Source organism: Anabas testudineus, chromosome 12 (genome assembly GCF_900324465.2).
Source record: "Anabas testudineus chromosome 12, fAnaTes1.2, whole genome shotgun sequence".
Lineage (NCBI taxonomy): Eukaryota > Metazoa > Chordata > Actinopteri > Anabantiformes > Anabantidae > Anabas > Anabas testudineus.
In genome coordinates this window covers 3,009,029-3,027,700 of record NC_046621.1, presented here as the reverse complement: position 1 = coordinate 3,027,700, position 18,672 = coordinate 3,009,029, and the positions used below count along the sequence as shown (strand labels likewise).

Genomic DNA, 18,672 nt, shown 5'->3' with positions numbered 1-18,672 from the left:
AAGTTTGCAATAATACCAAACAGAGAAGAACAGGAAGTCCCTCCTGGGATAATGAATAATTAATTAAATAATCAACCAATTAATTAGAAAAATAACCTCGATTGGCTGGATACTGTAGTGGTAACATCGCCGGCTTTACAGTTACTCTGCCTTGTACCTTATATCCTTGTAAGTTGCTTTGATTGACTAGATGTAAATCATCAGAGTCAGACTGCTGAAGCCTCATATGCAAAAATGCACAATGGGATTCGTATTTGGGCACAGATGTTGAAATATAAAAAAAATAATTAAGGATAAACACAAACGCCTACAGGGAAATGTCGACTGGAGACAACACATGCCTCATTCACTGCCTGTTATCACTCTGTGTGAACTATTAGGCAGATTGATGTGTTTGTATGAGTTCGTGCAAGAGTGTGTGGTCTAGTTATGTCCACTGGCTAATGTAATGTACACTCTGCACTGTAGCTCCCACATAAAAGGACTGCTGGGGTTGAAAGATCTCTCTCTACACACACACACACACATACACACACACACACACACACACACACAGCTTTTGGTCTGCGTTGTGTGTTCTCAGTGAATGCCCTACTCAATCCATGTTGTTTACATCCTTGCTTCCGGCTTGCTGATGGCCCACGCTGCATCTCTGGAGCGAATAATGACCCTGCAGTGACCCGACAGCGATCCTGGTGAACTGAAATTGCTCTGCATGTGTGTTTTTGTGTTTATGTGCAAGTGAAGTTCCGCTCGACTGCTCGTCCCTCCCCAGACCAAGTGATCGTAAACCCCTATCCCTTCCACTATTTTCCCAACTTCCCCTCCCCTGACGCCCTCACGGTTTCACTTTGTCCCACTGACATTTGGAATCTTTCCGTGACATCAGAGCGCTGTTGACAGTAAACAAGTTTCCTCTTGGGGAGACTACACGAAAAGGGAAATTCAGTGGGAATGGGGAGCTATATGCACCATACTACGCCTTCCCCCTTCTTTTAACACTGCTGCCTCCTCCTCCCCTTCCTGTAATTTCCTATCCTGCAATCTGCCAAGAAAAATGAAGAAATCATTGAAGGCAGTAATAGAGGGCAGAGGTGAAGATCTGAGAGTAACAGATTCTGTTTTATCCTAACCTAACTGAATTGCTATTTTTGTTTCTGTCATTCCTTGTGAATCGCTGAACAAATTGGAAATGTGGGCAGTGATTCAGAGGCCAGTCCTGTTTCTACTTATCTGGAAAATACAAGTTGTTTTGTGTGTCTACGGGGGGGCCGGAATCGGTACCTGCTCAAATAAAAAGCTCAAATTAAATCTAGCTTTTGATCGGATTGTGATGAATTCCTGTACCGGACCACTCATCTCCAGCTTTACCTTGTTTTTTTACACGCTCACCTGAGACAGTAAACTCCCACACAGATTTCCCGTTGAACGTCAGCATGTTAGTATTTTCATTGTGATTGTGATCAGCTGATGATAGCATTTGTGTTACTGTTATTTTGGTACCTGCTGTAATATGTGTTGAGCATTGTTAAAATTGTGTTGTGGCTTAAACTTAACGGAATAAGAGTGGGTGCAGGAAGAGCTGTCAGGGCACTCTAAACCAAACATGTCAACCTCACGGCAGCACTACAGGAAACATCAGGGGATCACAAGTGACATTCAAATCTGAATCATCAGGAATAAACTTTGAAACTGAACCTTATTCTGGACCCAAGTAAATTTAATTTATTCACTCCAAAGAGGCCGCTTGTGAGCTTCAGACAATTCAAACTGAATGACTGATTTCAAATACTTGATAAGCTGACTTGACCTTAAACATGCACCAGGGCAGCGAGCAGATTAAAGCAGGTGAGAAACCTCCATGAAGCAAATTACAGGTACTTAGTTCACTGAAATGTAAATATTGAGGTTTGTAAAGCAGCACATTCGTGCTGGCACCTGTTTGACTGGTAAACTGTGACTTGTGACCCTGACCTTTTGCTAGCACAATCAGACTCCATAGTAAATACTATAGTAAATATATCCAGAGCTTTTTTAAGAACATGCCATCATACTTGGTAGTGATGTGGAAAGGAAAATGATTAAACATACTACAAATAAAAACACACAGAACAGAAAGTGGCAGAGCAGAACAAAAATCATCTTACCATCCCAGGCATCAAACATATCAGTGATGAAGTAGTCGATGAAGGAGATTTGAGATTTGGGTACACTGCAGGTGTTCCTGTCAAACACCGGCATCACCACCGGCAGCCCTTGTCTCTTCTCCTCATCTGTCTGCAGGACAAACACAAATACACAGAGAGGTCACGATGAGGTGACAATATTAGAAATAAATGCACACTCCAACTAAAGGAGGACGGGAGGCCAAAATTAGATCATCTCAAAGTCAAAACAAACATATGCTAGCCTCTCGTAACAGTTAAGGTGGTGTTCTATTTAAACCGAGCTGCATCGTGTGTCGTCCACACACCTGCGCAAAGTACTCCTCTGAGATCCTTCCGGCCCACTCGATGCACAGCTCGAGCGGTCTGCAGGGGTTGGCCACATCGGCACACTTGATCAACATCCTCTTTATCAGCAGACGGTTCTCTGGGGAGTTCCTGTTGTTCGCCTGACCCTCACAGTCACTGTTCACGCTCTGTAGGCAAGACGCAAAACACACATTCAGAATACATGATACAATATATACAGTATACATACATGGTGGTGACGAAGCCCCCGGACACTCACACTTGTGCTGGTCTCTTCGATGGCAGCCATCGGCTTGTTGATGCTGTTGACGAACTTGCTGACATGCTCAAAGTGTCTGGTCATCTCTGTGGCCAGCACCATGTCAATGATGGCCTGTCGCAGGGTCCGGAATTGATTTCTGTCAACAGTGGGGAGGATTGAGAGGATATAGAAAAGATCTAGATCAGCACATTAGTGGCACATGAGTGGATACGTGCAGATAAACAGAACTAAAGAGAAAATACAACACTACCACAGACCTGTCAATGTTCTTGAAGATGTTGCTCTTGCTGTCCCGGACAGTGAGCTGGAAGGCGAGGGCTGCGTGGTGGCTCTCCAGCACGGCTGTGTCGTTGTACAGGATCGCCAGTTCACTACCAGCGTTACAAAGGAAGGAGTTGGTCCTGCCCGGGTGGTCCACATCGTGCACTGTGGCTGCTATCAACGCTGCCACCTCATCCAGCTGGTCCAGATTGTTCTGAATAAAACAGGAGGTGATGTCAGTACAGCACACATATAAATCAATCTATGGTGGATTGTCACGCAGAGAGCTCGCACATAATCAGCATAATGCATTCCACGTCTCTCTACTGTTGTCCAAACAAGCAAGTGTCCAAAGTGGAATTTGAACTTTTTGCATTTCTTTTGCATAATAATTGTTTTACACATTTTACTGGATAAAACAATCCAGAGCAGGAAAATTCAACCTCATTTATATAAGCCCATATCAAACATGTGCCTCATGTCATCCTGCTTTTCCTCTAACCTTGACTCTCTCTTTGCGGAGGAAGTAGGCAGTAGCGTGCAGGACGTCTGCAGCGTGCGTGGAGTTGTGGTAGGAGTTAGAGGAGTGGTAGCTGGCTTCCATGAGCTGTAGCCAAGAGCGCAGTGTGGCCTCGGAGCAGTTCAAGAAATCGCACACTCCAAAGCTCGTGAAGATCTTCAACCCGAGGTACGTCAGAGGTCTGCAGGATGAATGGAAACGAGTGCATTTATCAAAATGGACGATTCACATGAGATATAGGTCGCTTTAATCGGTCTCTCCACTCATTTGGTCTTCCACCATCTTTGTACCTCTTGTGCGTAGCTGCCTCCAGCTCCAGGATGTTGAACTCCCAGCACTCCTCGTCATTCAGCATCTCGGCGATGGATGGAGGGACGTCATTCAGAGTGATTGGGATGGCCAGCTGGCTCTGGCTCATATCTAACAAACAGACAGAAGCAAACCCACAATTCAAGGTGATTTGACCATAAAAGGGGGAAAAACACAGTGTGTGAGATTCGATTGATAAATAATGACTGTACCGATATTGGCTCTCTTATATCTACAGTATATACATCTGCAAACATACTGGCTAAGAGTCTTACTTTGTAAATCTGCTCCTTTGAAGCTACAGTAGAAAGATGGTGAGTGATAAGATTGTTTAAAGATTTGCAGAGGCGCTGATGGAGCTGAGCTCTGAAGTAAGGACAGTTTTCAACTTGAAGTGATGTCAGCTTCTCAGAAAACACTCCTCACTCTGTCAGTTAAGTGCTTTTGAGACTAATTATTAGAATGAGGTTATATAATAAACTAAGATGGAAGAATTTACATTTTAAGAAGTTAAAAGAACCTTTTGACACTTTTATTATGACAATAACCACCTTCAATTTCATATTTATTCATGTGGTTCACTCAGATGATCCATAATCTGTGTGATTAGTCTAAATTGTCTGTACTCCTACAGACTTGTACCAGTTCTTAACTCATTAACATTAACTAAATGCTGTGTGGCTCGTCTTAGTCATCCTGTGAAGAACAGTCAGAGCACTGCTAATAAATCTGGCCTGTTTAAAAGATATAATATTTTGTGCTGATTTCAGGTACTGCTGTGCTTAAAATCATCTACTGGTGACAGAAAACTAGACTTTTATAAAACACCAAACATATGACAAAGGAGATAAAATAAAGAAAGTCAATAAGAGTCAATTCCAGTTTGTAGAAACGGGAAGAGACAGAAGTATCCTAACTTCATTTGTAATCTGCCTGTTAAAGCACCTGAACAGTCAAACCCACACCGCAGCACAATGGGAGTAGATCTTCCAAGAATCCTTATGCCTAATGGCTAAATGCCTGTTAATTAGGATTAGGTGTACACAAGTGCCTCATCAACAGGGCAGGTAAAATAATATCTGACCTCACACCTATTTTAACTTTAGCCCTCTGGGAGGCGCTTTGTCCTGTTACCTAAAGACTCTGTTTCCACCTGCTATTAAGGTGCATTGTGAGCGGTCGGATCACAAGTGAACAGCACTAAATAAACCTGTAAACAAGCACCAAGACAGATTGTGATTGATCCTAACCTGCAAATCACTTGCTCACATAGTCTGGGACACATTTACTATTACTATTACTTATTTTTGGGATATAAATACTCGTGCACACGATGCACCTCCGATAATGATGATGTTGTCCACTTGAGATCCGACCGCACTAGGCTCATTAATACTAGGTGCAAATGTAGGAATACTGTGATTACTCTATTGGATAATATATCACATCAGTTGACACTGCGTATAAAGTACTTTTCCTTTATTCTGTAAATACTCTGATCATGTGGCCATAAAAGGGAAATCAAACCATGTCAGTATACAATAGTCCCTATTGTGTCCTCCTACTTCTCTTTCTTGTTTGACAGTAACAAGATGATGCTTCCATTTCAGTTCAAGAATCAGAGCAACAAAACATTTCTGTGGCTTTGTGGTGGGCTCAGTAACGTATACCAGGAATCCTGGCAATGCATTAGTGGTCCAACTGCTGTAATTAGTCTTAAAAACATAGGAAAAAAAAACAATATGCATCCACAAACCTACTGAATTGTCAATTCTTCAGGATCCTGACAGACAAAAGAGTTTACAGTAAAAAAAAGTGTGATGCATGGTTTTATAGGCTACATCAGTCAAATTGTTTTAGGGTTTCATGACTCACGCTAGTTTTTAAACTGAGTTTATTGTTAAATAACTACATAATGACAACGCTGGAATTTAATTGCTCAAAGATGATTTTACAGCATTGTTGCTTTTTCCACCTATTGCTGCAACTCAGAACATGAGGATGATCTTTTATCAGGAAAAACATCCACACACTTAAATATTTCACATCATAAATATATAAGTGAGCAGCTCAGGATTAACTACTCCTCTCTGTCAGAATCAGTCAGACATTCTTTAATCTTTTGTTTGTATCTTACTCACATCTTCTGAATAGTTTCTCCACCATCAGACAATTCACAACTCATTCATTATATAGTCAACTGTATTTGCATATTTGACAATAATTACAAGTTAACTGATGAACAGGTAGGAAATGTTGTATTTAACTCCCAGCATGAAAGCAAATGAGTGCATTTCCCAAAACTATTAATTTAAGATTTTCTACATCATGCTATGCTAAATAAAATCATTTTACTTCCTGAGTCAGTAGCAGTATTTTTTTAAACTTACTTTTGCAGAAGACATATTCATTTCCAGACAGTCTTCGCAATCCATCCTGTAGAAACAAAATTAAATGTTTAATTCATTCATTCGTTACAAAGATAAGTGTGTTAGCGCCAATGCTTATGGAATAAAATATTTCAGCCAAAAATAAATATTAACTATAAGTATAAACTTATATTTTACATTAAAACGTCTCACACAGACACAAAAACCAACCAACCACTCGATTCTGTACTTTACTGTCACAGCACATTTGTTTTCAACTGGAGGAAGTTTGTTCGGGACTATTTTCAGCTGCGGATTAACACACATTAGGTGCTCTAGCAAGTATTTCAGGCAGCATGACGGTAGATGTGGGGTTTAAAATAAACTACAGTGTGTTTTAATGACAGTGACAGCTCAGGTCACTCACTCCAAAGGTGAGACTCTGGAGCACAGAGGAGTAAAATGTCAGTATACACAGACAATCCATGTGAGTAGGATCAAGTCATTGTTGCTTTTGGCTTTCATGAGATTTGCAGACAAAAAGAAAAATATCAGCAGCTTCATCTTTTGAATAGTTTGAAACCTTCAGACTGGATGTTGCTGCGCTCAGCTGATGGATCTGAAAAGTTGCTTTCACAATAGACAAACATCTGCGAGCAGTGACTCACCTCATAATTGAGCTTATTCAACATCAGGGGGAAAGAAATAAACAAAGGCTCTGTTGGCACTCCAGAAATACAGATTTGATTTGAGTTTGGAAGCCAAAACATTTCTTGGTTGAAAAAGAATGCATGTTCAATTTCATACGCATGAGATAAGAATATTTTATAGCAATTTAAACACCAGCTTTTTCCTTATAAAGCATTTGAAGCATCTGTCCTCATGAATAAGCTTAGAAGCATTTACTAGGAAGCTACACTGCCTCTTACACTCATCAGACCCCCAACTAGGTCGTTGGTGTGAGGGTCGTCTTCTTTGGAGGCCAGCTGAGGAGAGTAGAGCTCCGTGGTCCTCAGGATCTCCAGCACGCGGTCCAGAGCCTCAGCTACTGTTACCGGACTGCTCTCCTGAGCTGCATTGATGATGTTTATTACCTAAGGAAGAGGAAAAAGAAAGGTTTCTGTTCTGCTGTTAAACACTACAGTACATACAAGTAAAACCACAAAAGAGGCTTCTGCAAGACAGGCCAAAACTGAGTTAGTGCTCTTTTATTTGTGCATGTGTATAGAGATATGCAGGTGATGCTGGAGAAATCTGAAGTCTGTGGCAAAAAAAAGTTAAATAAAGTTGATTCTCCAGCGGAAAACACAAGAGCATCACAGGACCTACAGCCGGAGCCAGAGTGAGACAATGTGACACTGAATACTGTATCTTATCAAACTACGATCCAGTCTACAGCTTGAAGTTCCTCACAGCATCCAGTCCTGTAAGAGCATCACATCATGACGTCAAAGTCAAGGAGAATGTTTCCACTAAATGTTCTCAAATGCAAACACAGTAACACATCTGCTGCTGTTGACAACACTACAGTAAGTGCAAAGAGTGGGCGTGGAACAATGAATCCACAGACATGGCTCTTTCACAACAAAAATCATCTTCCCTGTAAACAAATCTAAGAAATCTCGTTTCCTAGAATGCACTGAAAACATGAGATTTTTCTACTAATTACTTAATTTCCTTCTAGACAGGACATCATGTGTTGACGCGATGTTGCAGTCACTCAGAATTAAAGTGTTCACAAATTAAACTGTGAGAAGTATTGAGAGTGTCTCACTAGAATCAAATGTCTGAAAGTGGGGTTGGATGGGGGTTTTGTTTTTGTTTCTGTCTGCTTTCAAGTTCCTTAAAAATATTTGAAGTATGGATAGATTTCCATAAAGTCTGGTTACTTCACCAGAAAGCATTGTTTAAATTACAAATGGAAAAAGAGAAGCAGACAGTGGGCACATCATCTCACTAACAGGGTATCATATTAGCTGTTATGTCTGGGTATTAACAGTCATAAACGGAAAACACTCCGTCGTTGGCTCAGTCAAACAACATTAAGGCAGAAAAGACAACTCTAATGACTGGACACTGAATGGCTTTGTGGCGCTGCAATAATACACTCAAAGTGACGACAAAATGGAACAAAACAGATCTCGTGTCCAAATAAAGGCGCTGTAATGAACAATCAAACACTGGCTGATGTGAAAAAAAGCTTTTAAGGAGCCGTAAACAAACTTTAAGTCTTGGTGAAATGCAGCATGTGAAGCCTGATGACTGTGGAGGGATTTCTGACGACTTAAATTCAGTATCATGTAGTTCATTGTAAGAAAGCTGCTGCAGATATTCGTTTCTTTAACCCTTTCATTATTTCACGTCACACTCTGCTCCACTTTTCCTTCAGTGTCTACAACAAGCACCAAAGTGAGTTTTGGTCAAGGAGACGACCCCGTGGTTACGGTTAAGTTCTCTGCAGAGAAGGATCAACCTGCTTGAAGCACAACCATCTCAGAGGGACTCCATCAGTCAGGCCTTTATGCTCGAGTGGAGGCCACTTTGAGTAAAAGCCACATGACGGCGCACTGGGAGTTTGACAAACAGCATTTAAAGGACTCTGAGAGCATGAGAAAAAAAACTCTTTGATCCGATGACACAGAAATGTAACTCTCTAAGCTGAACTCCAAACACTACGTTTGGCTTGTTTGTCACCTACTAATGGCATCCCTCAGCTGAAGCGTGGTGGTAGCTTCATGCTACAGGGGAAGGGAGATTGTTCCTTTCCAAGAATTTCTAAAAAGCATGTTTACACTGTATTATGAGTTGCTGAGTGTAAACCTACAGTATAGGCAAAATGACAAAACACCATATTTTGTTTCCTAGGTGACAGCATCAGGTGTGAAAAATGACTGATACCTTGGTGATGGGAGCCTCGATAGTCATGGAGTGAATCCTGGCGACGGAGGAATATCTTCGATTCTGTAAACTGGGAGCTGGAATTAAGAAAGTAAAGGTAGTCGTTGATTTATAATGTCAATAAAAGCATAAAACATCCAGGGGGGTGAATACATTTTATAGACACTGTATGTACTGTAGTAAGAAAGAATAAAACAGTTTAATTAGAGAAGAGGAGAAGCAGCACTCAGCTGAGATGTCTGAAAATAGCAGCAGCTGATTCCAAGTGAGCTGAGGAGGGAGGTACGTACTGTCATCAGCCCACGGCAGCGCTCTTTACGATCTCTAGTACCTAGCATAACCATCTGACTCATCCCAATTTCCCATCTCCAATCATCAACTCCATTCGTCTTTAGTGGAAAAAGATAACACCTTTTTAAAGACCTTACCATCACTACCACGGGAACTGAGTGATCTGGCATCAATCGAGTCTTTCCTCCTGTCTCGGTGATGTAGAGAATTGCACTCTGTAGAGAGGCACAGGGAGGTAAAGGACGTTAAATGTACAGTTGTTGACGGAGACACAGATTTACTATATTCTGACAGGTCTCAGTTTTTTAATTTAATTTAAAATATTAAAACATTTTGAAAGAAAAAAACAAAAAACAATTATTACACTTGTTACTGTTTTGCAGACTAATTTGATAATTTAGTACAAAGATAAAATATCAAAGCATTATTTTTTAAAGTCAAACATATGTTAGTGCACAAATGTAACAAACTGGCCCCAGATAAAATCACCTCTTTACATCAAAATATAAAAAAATGAAATGTATGACGTTACCTGACTGTGAATGCTCCCCACTGCATCGCTCTTCCTTGTTAAACTTGTGGACCTGGTAGACAGCAGGAGTTGATTAAAGTCAGTTTCCTGATCATTGACAGCAACACGCTGGCAAGATTACGTCTGTTTATTCAAGTCTTAATGTGAGCCAGAGATTTGATGTTCTTTAAACCTCGAAGATCTTTTCATCTCACCTCAACAGCCCGTTGCAATAATTTCATTACTGGGAATTCAAACTGCACATGGCACAGATTTGACTTACTACTGTCAACAATTCATTGTCCTTTTACATATAACCTGGATCTATGCAACTCCAGTTAAAGGCAAAATATTGAGAAGTTACAAGCTGTAACTAGTACAGATGATTATAAATTGAGCACAGAAACCAATTAAATGAAACACTAGCGACAGCAGCACTTTACGAGGCCAAAATGCAGCGCCAACACGTTTTGACAAAGTTGACTTGAAACAAGAATCCAACTTTTTGGCATCTGTGTAAGCAAATATAAAAATCACTATGTCGTAAAAATGTAGAATTTGTGTGCAAACAGTACATAAAATGTGCAGGCGCTTATAAAAAACATAAGACCAAGATAAACCTCACCTCCTACATGGATGGATAAAATACATAACAGATATTTAAATGTAATAAAATCTAAAAAACACATGTTAAGACGTTGGTTTATGCTCCACTTACCACAATTCAACCTTACGGCACATTTTCCCTTGTTTATAACATATTTTCATGCAGGCGACAATTTTTACAGTACAGTACATCCTGATAGTCACATTGAAGATATGCAGAGCCTATAATCCGGTTACACAAGATTGTCCTCACCCAGTGACTCACTGCACCTTTACATACTGCTGACAGTGCATGATGCACTTTCATCCAATGATGAATGCGTCCATCCAAACATTACAGATAACTCATTGTTATGCAACAAATCCCTATCTGCGTTGCGTTTTGCAAACAAGAAAGAGAGTCCCAGAAGAGTTTGTCAATTAAATTTCATTTTTAAGATCCATGTCAGTCACACACAATTTTTCTTTTTATAACCATCCTTTCTAAATTCTACTTGCTCTCAGGTCTCCAGTGTGTCCCGTACTGAGTAAATAGGATTAAGAGAGTATAAACACTCCTAATGACATACAAGGTTGCCAGATTTAGCTGGCTGCTCCTTAATGGGCTTCTTGGGCTGCGAAGCACAAACAGACATCTAAAAAAATTGGAATTAACTTGACTAAAGCTTGGAAATAGTTGAGATTATGATGGTCCCTGATTGAGAGGGAAAGAAGCAAAACTGACCCTAAACCTGCTGCAAGTCTGTAGTGCTTACACAAATGCTGCTAACTAAACAACACAATGAAATGGAAACCGTGGTCTTCAGCCAAACGTCTGGGTGGGAAAAGATGAGGAATAATGTGGGGGTTTGAGTGCTCGAAGGAAAATGTACTAAGTAAAGATACAGTATCAGATCAGTGGTATCCTGAAAAGACCTCTGCAGTTAGGAGACGTCCAGTGGGTAAAAAGATGCAGCAGTTTAAAGTGTCATGGACTAAACGTTTGTTCCTGCATCAGTGCATCAGTTTGTCATAATGTGTGCTGAGGATGAGGTTAAGGTAGGAGGACAGCCCGTTAATACCATTCAGTTTGACACTGCACGATTCAGCATGTGGCGGTTGGCTTCCACGATTTGGAGAACGGGATCAGTCGCTGCCGTGTGTGAGGATTCCCAATCCTAACCCGCAGGAGTAGATGCCACTTGGCTTTGGCAGCCAGGTGCCAACTGCTGACTCACCTTAGGCACACATGATGAAAGAGAGCAACAAGCTAAAGCTAGCCCCTGTGCAGCTTTACCCGAGGTATAAATAGCCCTGGCGCCTGGCTGCTAGCCCTCTCAGGCCTTAGCAGGGGATCCTGGTGCTTAGCTGTAGCTTAGCATAGCATGATGTTATTGGCCTGGAACCCAGCTGAGAGCAGCGGCACAGCTACTTCACAGTAAGTGTGGATGCTGCTCAGCAGGGCCGGCTGCCCGTGGAGCTCCGTGCCCTGCTGAAGTATTTCAATCTGACACTGTAGCTACAGTTCATTTGATGTTTTTATATAAACCTGCTGCCAACAGGGTTTACGATCAATCCTGAGTTCAGTTTGGACTCACTCATTTCTTCACCAGCCTTGATTGGGCCAAGTTGTACTGCTGCTGGACGGACATTTGAAAAACAGCTCACTGTCTAAAGTGGACTTTTTTAATTTGGTGGAAGCGTTTATTTCTCCAAACAGCTGCCAGTGGGCTGGTTTGTTAAAGGTTTATCATCTGAGCCTACAAATTAGCATTTGAGATGTAGGAGAGAGTGGTTTCATGTTTCAAAGTGTTGTAAATTGGAATAGTTTCAATAAAAAATGTCTTTATCTGAATGAGTCAAGATTTTTATTGCCATTCTCCATGTAAACGCTGTTTGACCTGTTACTAGAACCTCTAGATTCACTGAGCAAAGAACAGAAAGCCATCGTTTGATTCACCTGATTGTTGTTGTCGATGTGAGGCCTCTTGATGGCAACAAAATGTCGAATTTTCCTGCACAGAGCAAAAGAAAAATGTGTCAACGATCTCTTACTTTTTGGAAATTCACTCACTGTGGGGTGTTTGAAGTTATCTCACCCTCCCTGGCCGGTGACAGGCGTTATCTTCACATGCTGCTGCATACTTTCACCCGACTTCTTCCTGGCGTAGTAAATGCCCTGCCACTCCTTACACACACATGACAACAGTTAGACAGCTGTTATCTCACAGATGGGTAAGTGGATGGATGGATAAGCTGACTGACCTTTCCTTTTTTGATACAGGTGTTGATGGTGTCCAGCAGGTCAGCTCTGTTCCTGTCACTCTTGGGGAGTTCAGTCAGTTCTTTCCCAATCAGCTCCCCCTTGTGGTAACCCATCATTCGCTCGAACGCTGGATTCACATACTGGAACAAAACATGCGTTAATAGGTGACAACCCAAATGTTCCATATTTGGGTTAATGTTGAAACGTCTCTACATGTTAAACCTGGACGTTCTCTCACATTTGGTTTTGGTTAATTAATTCGATTTGTTTATAAAAATAAAAATAAAAATTGTAATGCTTTATAGGAAAGGTGCATGTGCATGTGTTTGTGTGTATTCCTACCTGTATTACGTGATCCTCACTCGTGATCTCCACTGCCTCTTGACATTGCTCCAGAGCAGTGAAGATAGCATGACAAGCTCTGTGGATGAATAAAGCCACAATAACTCCGGTACCAGCACTACCTTGTGTATGTGTGTAAATATAGATCAGTATTTTTGTGCATGTACAGTATACAGCTGCATTGTATATGCATGGTGAAGGTGTTTTCACTCTGCTGTACCTGAGTTTGAACTGACAGCGCACCTCCCCATGTTCAATCTGTATGAGCTCATTATAGCAGGCTGACACACTGCTGTTCTCCACAAACCTCTGGAGGCCAAACAAGGTTAAGTGGTGTTTGAAGGAAGGGGAGAGAGACGAGTGGAAAACTGAATGAGTCAGGATTCACTCAGTAGCAACTTGTTTTGCAACCTCCTACTGTCATTTTCACACCATCAAACACCTCTGGCAACAAAAAACCATGTAGGCCTACATCTAGTTAGAAATACAGTTTCATCTAAAGCGAGTTGTTGGACTTACTCTGCTAAATCCAGCACAGAGGAGAGGAAGCACAGATGGCTCGTCCTGGTCAGGCGGCCTATACGGTGACAGAAGAGAATTATTACCACCTTAATTTTTAACTAACATGCTCGTAGCTGTCCACATTTATATGGAGGAAAAACATTAACTCACTTTTGTGGCACAACAGCTAGAATAACTGTGTTTTCGGAGGGTTTTGTGGCACGGATCAACCTGGAAATAAAACAAATGCAGATTTAAGTGTGTCAGTAGGAGTTCACTTTATCCATACTTACATACGAGCTCAAGAGATGTGGCTTGGACTCAGGTACAGGATAAACATGTGGGCAGATTGGGGGTGATGTCATTGCCACAGAAGACAGGCAGAACATTTCTGTGCCTCACACAGACACACCAAACACAACATCTGCTTCAGAGGTTCGACCACAAAGCCACAGTGTTGGCAGTAGGTACGGGAAAGTGGCTCGGAGGTTGGAGGAGGAACAAGAAGACAGTGATGGAGAAGGAAAGGAGGAACACATGATGGCAGAGATCCTCGCGGGAGATAAAACAAGAAAAAATAGGAATGAGGAAAGGGAGCAATGGACAAATCAGACGTCAAACTGTGGTTATCAGCAGACAGCAGAGGCGCATGGATCAGTTCCTGCTCGCGGGCAAATAATAAAACACTTTGAATAAATCACTCTACAAATAATATGGTGGTGGCTTTAAGTGTACCCAACAACTTTGTTTAGCTTAGTGCTGTATCTAACAATATCTGCCGCCCAAACGTCTGCAGAAATCCTAACCAAAGTCAACACAGAACTAGCATTCATTTGTCCAGGCCAAAAATAATAAAGACATGACATGTAGATGATTTTATCAACTTAATCTAAAGGCAGTGAGAAGTGAAGGTGTTCGAAAATTTAAAGATCTTAACAGATATTCACAGACGTGATAACACAGCCACGCAAAGCCCTATGAAGTACAGTAGGACATTATCTTAGGATTAACAATAAATTCCACCAAACTGACATGAAAAGCAACAAAATATAGGACGTCATCCTAAAATGAATCTTCACATGTTCACGCAGGCTAAAGAGTAAAAGTGGAAACCAGTGCAACCAGTATTAACTTAACAGCTGGCAAGAACAGGGAGCAAATAAGGTTATTCTACAGTCAAAATGGTTTCTGAAAAGTGGCCAGGGGCTTTTGCTGTGGAAAATGGACAAGAAAAAACAAAAATCAAGCTTATACAACTTAAGTACTCTTGGTTCCCCTGGGCCGCTTTCCAGCTTTCATGTCAAACAAACTCAATCTGTAGTTCAGGCTCATTCAAGTGCATGCTCCGTTTCAACAGCCTCTTATGAACTGCAACATCCAGTATCCACTGCCTCGTTCAAAACACTAAACTGAGCGACCTCTACAGCCTGTTGTTCTTCCAGTGGACACCTGATGGCGCCAACAAGTCCCCTCACTGCAGTGTCCCAATGCTATTAATAGAACAACAGCATTTAGATACAATTACCTGTGGATGATTCTGTACTTCATTACTGATTAAAGGCAAAACCTCCTAATTTCAGTGTTGATCATTAAGTAAAGGATTTTGTTTTCTTTAAAATAAAAATGACAAAAATTTTCAGTGCTGATGCATGTTGATCTAAAGCCAATAATAGAAAAGAAGCCTGATTGTGGCTAATGGAAATACAGAACAGCTGCAAACTAAACCATGCTTTGCTTACTCTGCACCAAAAGTGTATAAATTACAACTTGTGGTTTCACACGTAGGCGTCAGACAATTTCTTGGTCAGTTATTTATGTATTTGAAGATTTTATGCTAAGCTTGACCAACAGGTTGCTGCATGTAGCGTCATCTTTCCTGTACAGACATCATAGTGTTATTCTTCTCATCCATAAATGCATTTTTCAAGATGCCCATTTCTTTTAAAACAGAACCACAGCAAGGCTCACCGGCAGACTGTTTCAGGCTCGAAGTAGCGCGAGTGACGTCCATCAATGACTATAATCTCATGATGCTTGTCCAGGAAGCACTCAACAGCAGACTCCGGCGTCCTTGCAATGTTACACCTGAACCCAGCGCGGTCGCAGGCCCACCAGAAGGCATCACTTTGGCTGTCTTCCTTGGCAAACACCAGCAGAACCTGAGGAGACCGGAGGGAACAGATGCCAGGGTGAGACAGTGCTGCTACTACTGTGATAATTATAGAATATCTATGTTAGTAGGTCTACTCTACATTTACTACTCAGACAGGACATTCTCCAGAGCAGCAGACTTCCAAGAACCAGACTTCAGCTGTAATATATATATATACATATATATCACTGACACCAAGGTGACAGACATTCATGAGACTGAACTGGTGCAATTGTTATTTCTGTAAGAAGAAAGTGAACATTAGTGATGAGCTCATTGAGCCTTGATGATGTTATAACCACCTCACTTCAGTAAGAAAGTCATGCGATATTAAACATTTTAAAGAAGTGGTGCCTAAGTGGTTAGTTTTCATCTCATTGCAAGAACGTCCTGGTTTTCAGTCTCAGCCCAGCTGCTTTTTCTGAATGCTCTCATTATTTGGGGATTTCCTCCTACAGTCCCAAGACACACACGGCTCAGGAGAATTCAGGCTACAAGTGAACACAATTGTGAGTATGTTCCTCTCTCTGTTTGGCCTCCCTGTGATAAGCTGCTATCTTGTGCAGGGTGCCCCTCGGCTTTTTGCTTGATGCACGCCGAAGCTCCATCCCCCTCCATGATCCTGAGTAGTAGATCATACTGATGTCCTGCTAATGTCTTCTCTCAGTTTGTTATTCCTTCAGTGTTTAAAAGTATTTCTGTAATTCACACCAACAGATATGAAGCCTGCAGAGCGTGGACTTTATGTTTATGATACCACACCGTGTTTTGACCATGAACACACCAGCCACCTTTGGTACAGTGGTGAGGAAATACAACACTAAAAGACACACACATGGGTAGGTGGGCGGAAGCCAGAATCAACAGTACTCAGCTCTTCCTCGCAATAGCATCACCTCCCACTGAGGACAACAAAGGATAGAGTGACAGAGGGAGTGTGGAGGGGGAAAGAGAAGAAGACAACTAAAGTAATGAATCCCCACAAGAGGAGTGGGACATCTCTCTGTGCAGCACCTGGAGATAGAGCAGATTGAAAATGGACAGGTGAGAAAGGCAGAAGAAGAGAAAAACAAAAAAAAAAGGAGGACAGAGGGAGAAAATGAGATGGTATTGGTGAGAGCCTGTGAAAGGTCCATAGTCTTTGATCCCGTGCTGGCTTGTGTAACCATGGCGCTGCTTTGTGTAACCATGGTGCTAGCATGTGAAATTCCACACACACAGTATCGAGTCGACTCTGGGACGACGCCGACCGCACACATCTCTGACCTGCCACCCAAATATGTCACAAGCGAGGAGTCTGGTAGGAGGCGCCATTGGTCTTAATACCCCGAGTGACGTACACACAGTCAAACACACTTAAACACAAGGCTGCACTCCTTCACTATGATATAGCTGTCATAAACACACACACACACACACACACACACACACACACACACACACACACACACACACACAAAAGAACTTATGTTTACACTGTTACCTGGTTGTGCCGTCCTTAACGTAAATACCTATTTTAAATGTTAACACATTTAACTACACAAACGACACGCTCACTTATTGGCCACGCTTATGGTTTGTATGAAATCATGCACAGTTGGAGTTGAGCTGGAGCAGAGGCTTATCTCCGACTTCTGCTGTGAGCTGACTCGCATTTTCAGAGTTCACAGGTTAATCTGCATGTTTGCACACCCAGGTCAGATGCCATCTTACGTCAGGAGATTCCCCAAACACAGAGAGGTGTCATCAGGCTAACTATCTCTGAGCACTTTATCTGTGTGGGAGAGTAACACAGTCAATTTACAGAGGTCTGAGGACTGAAACGCTGTAAATAAAGTCAGGGCACGTGATCAGTGTGAAGGATCTTTTCAAGTTTCCAATCCACAATTATAAGTTGTGATAAAACATTACAGTTTACATCAACATGCAGTTGATGTATTGATTAGTTAATCAACAGAATAGAGTATATGATCAATTATTTTAGTAATTTATTAATTAATCAATACTCAGGTCATTTTGTAAGCAGAAATGTAATAGTAGTTATCAGTGTCTTCAAGGAGTGGAACAAATACAGTAGCATGTGAGATGGCATCTGCTGTGATTTTATATGTAAGAATAAACCTCGGAGTGACAAATAAAACCATGCTATTAAACAATTATATGAATGTTGTAATTGATTTTCTGCGATAATATCGGTAATTCTCTAAAATTAAAGCACATATTGATGTAATTCTTCTGGTACTGATTGACCACAAAGGTTCTACACAGTATAAATATAAACCCGCTGTTTTCCTGGGTACTAAAAGGTTAAAGTAGAAGATCCAACGAGATTTATACAGTGCAGGTAAACATAACATACAACATGTGTGCTGTTGTACATTCACTTATCTTTGGAAGAAGTGAAACACATCAGTCATTTGATAAGCTGAAGGAGGAGGTTGAAACTCTCCAGGACTGTGAGGCAATAACAGTAAACGTCAAGGAAAACTCACAATATATAACTCTCTCCTGCCGAGCATTTTATCTCGCTCTTTTCATCTCTCCGTTTCTGTGGAAGGAGTGAAGCAGGAGAGGGTTGCGTTAGGTCATGGATCCAGACGAAGGCTGAAACTTTAGTGCTCTGCTTTGGGGAGAGCTGTTCAGGGGTTTTATGGGGCATGAGATGAGGTCTTAGAAGGCTTTTAATTAAAGCCTCAGGTCCCTCCACCTGCCTGCTGAGAGTCCTGGTGCGATGGTCTTTGGCATAGTGAATAAGGACGAGAAGCAGCAGGGTGAAGGGATAGAGGAGGATACTGTAGCTGAACACGAACATGAGTGGCATGCCAGGCCTCTCGCATCACAGCACTGGACTGGGAACTGAGCTGAACTCAGAAACCCCTGGAGATGGGTCAAACCCGCACAACTTAGACCGAAGCAAATTAAACCAAAGCA

General features: G+C 41.6%; 1 protein-coding gene across 4 annotated transcripts in view; it reads right to left on the bottom strand.

Moving 5' to 3' along the window:
• Positions 1–18,672, bottom strand: part of pde8b (phosphodiesterase 8B) — a 38,300-nt gene that overhangs the window by 3,407 nt on the left and 16,221 nt on the right. For all 4 annotated transcript variants that reach the window (XM_026353939.1, XM_026353938.1, XM_026353937.1 and 1 more), the window contains 19 exons: positions 15,558–15,748; positions 13,761–13,820; positions 13,608–13,665; positions 13,309–13,397; positions 13,089–13,167; positions 12,746–12,886; positions 12,580–12,668; positions 12,441–12,495; positions 9,917–9,968; positions 9,522–9,599; positions 9,094–9,170; positions 7,125–7,289; positions 6,217–6,262; positions 3,808–3,937; positions 3,500–3,698; positions 2,994–3,211; positions 2,734–2,872; positions 2,474–2,641; positions 2,148–2,277 (listed from right to left, as the gene is read on the bottom strand). In XM_026353939.1, the coding sequence (XP_026209724.1) occupies positions 2,148–2,277; positions 2,474–2,641; positions 2,734–2,872; positions 2,994–3,211; positions 3,500–3,698; positions 3,808–3,937; positions 6,217–6,262; positions 7,125–7,289; positions 9,094–9,170; positions 9,522–9,599; positions 9,917–9,968; positions 12,441–12,495; positions 12,580–12,668; positions 12,746–12,886; positions 13,089–13,167; positions 13,309–13,397; positions 13,608–13,665; positions 13,761–13,820; positions 15,558–15,748 (2,164 nt within the window). The remainder of the gene's footprint in view (positions 1–2,147; positions 2,278–2,473; positions 2,642–2,733; positions 2,873–2,993; positions 3,212–3,499; positions 3,699–3,807; positions 3,938–6,216; positions 6,263–7,124; positions 7,290–9,093; positions 9,171–9,521; positions 9,600–9,916; positions 9,969–12,440; positions 12,496–12,579; positions 12,669–12,745; positions 12,887–13,088; positions 13,168–13,308; positions 13,398–13,607; positions 13,666–13,760; positions 13,821–15,557; positions 15,749–18,672) is intronic.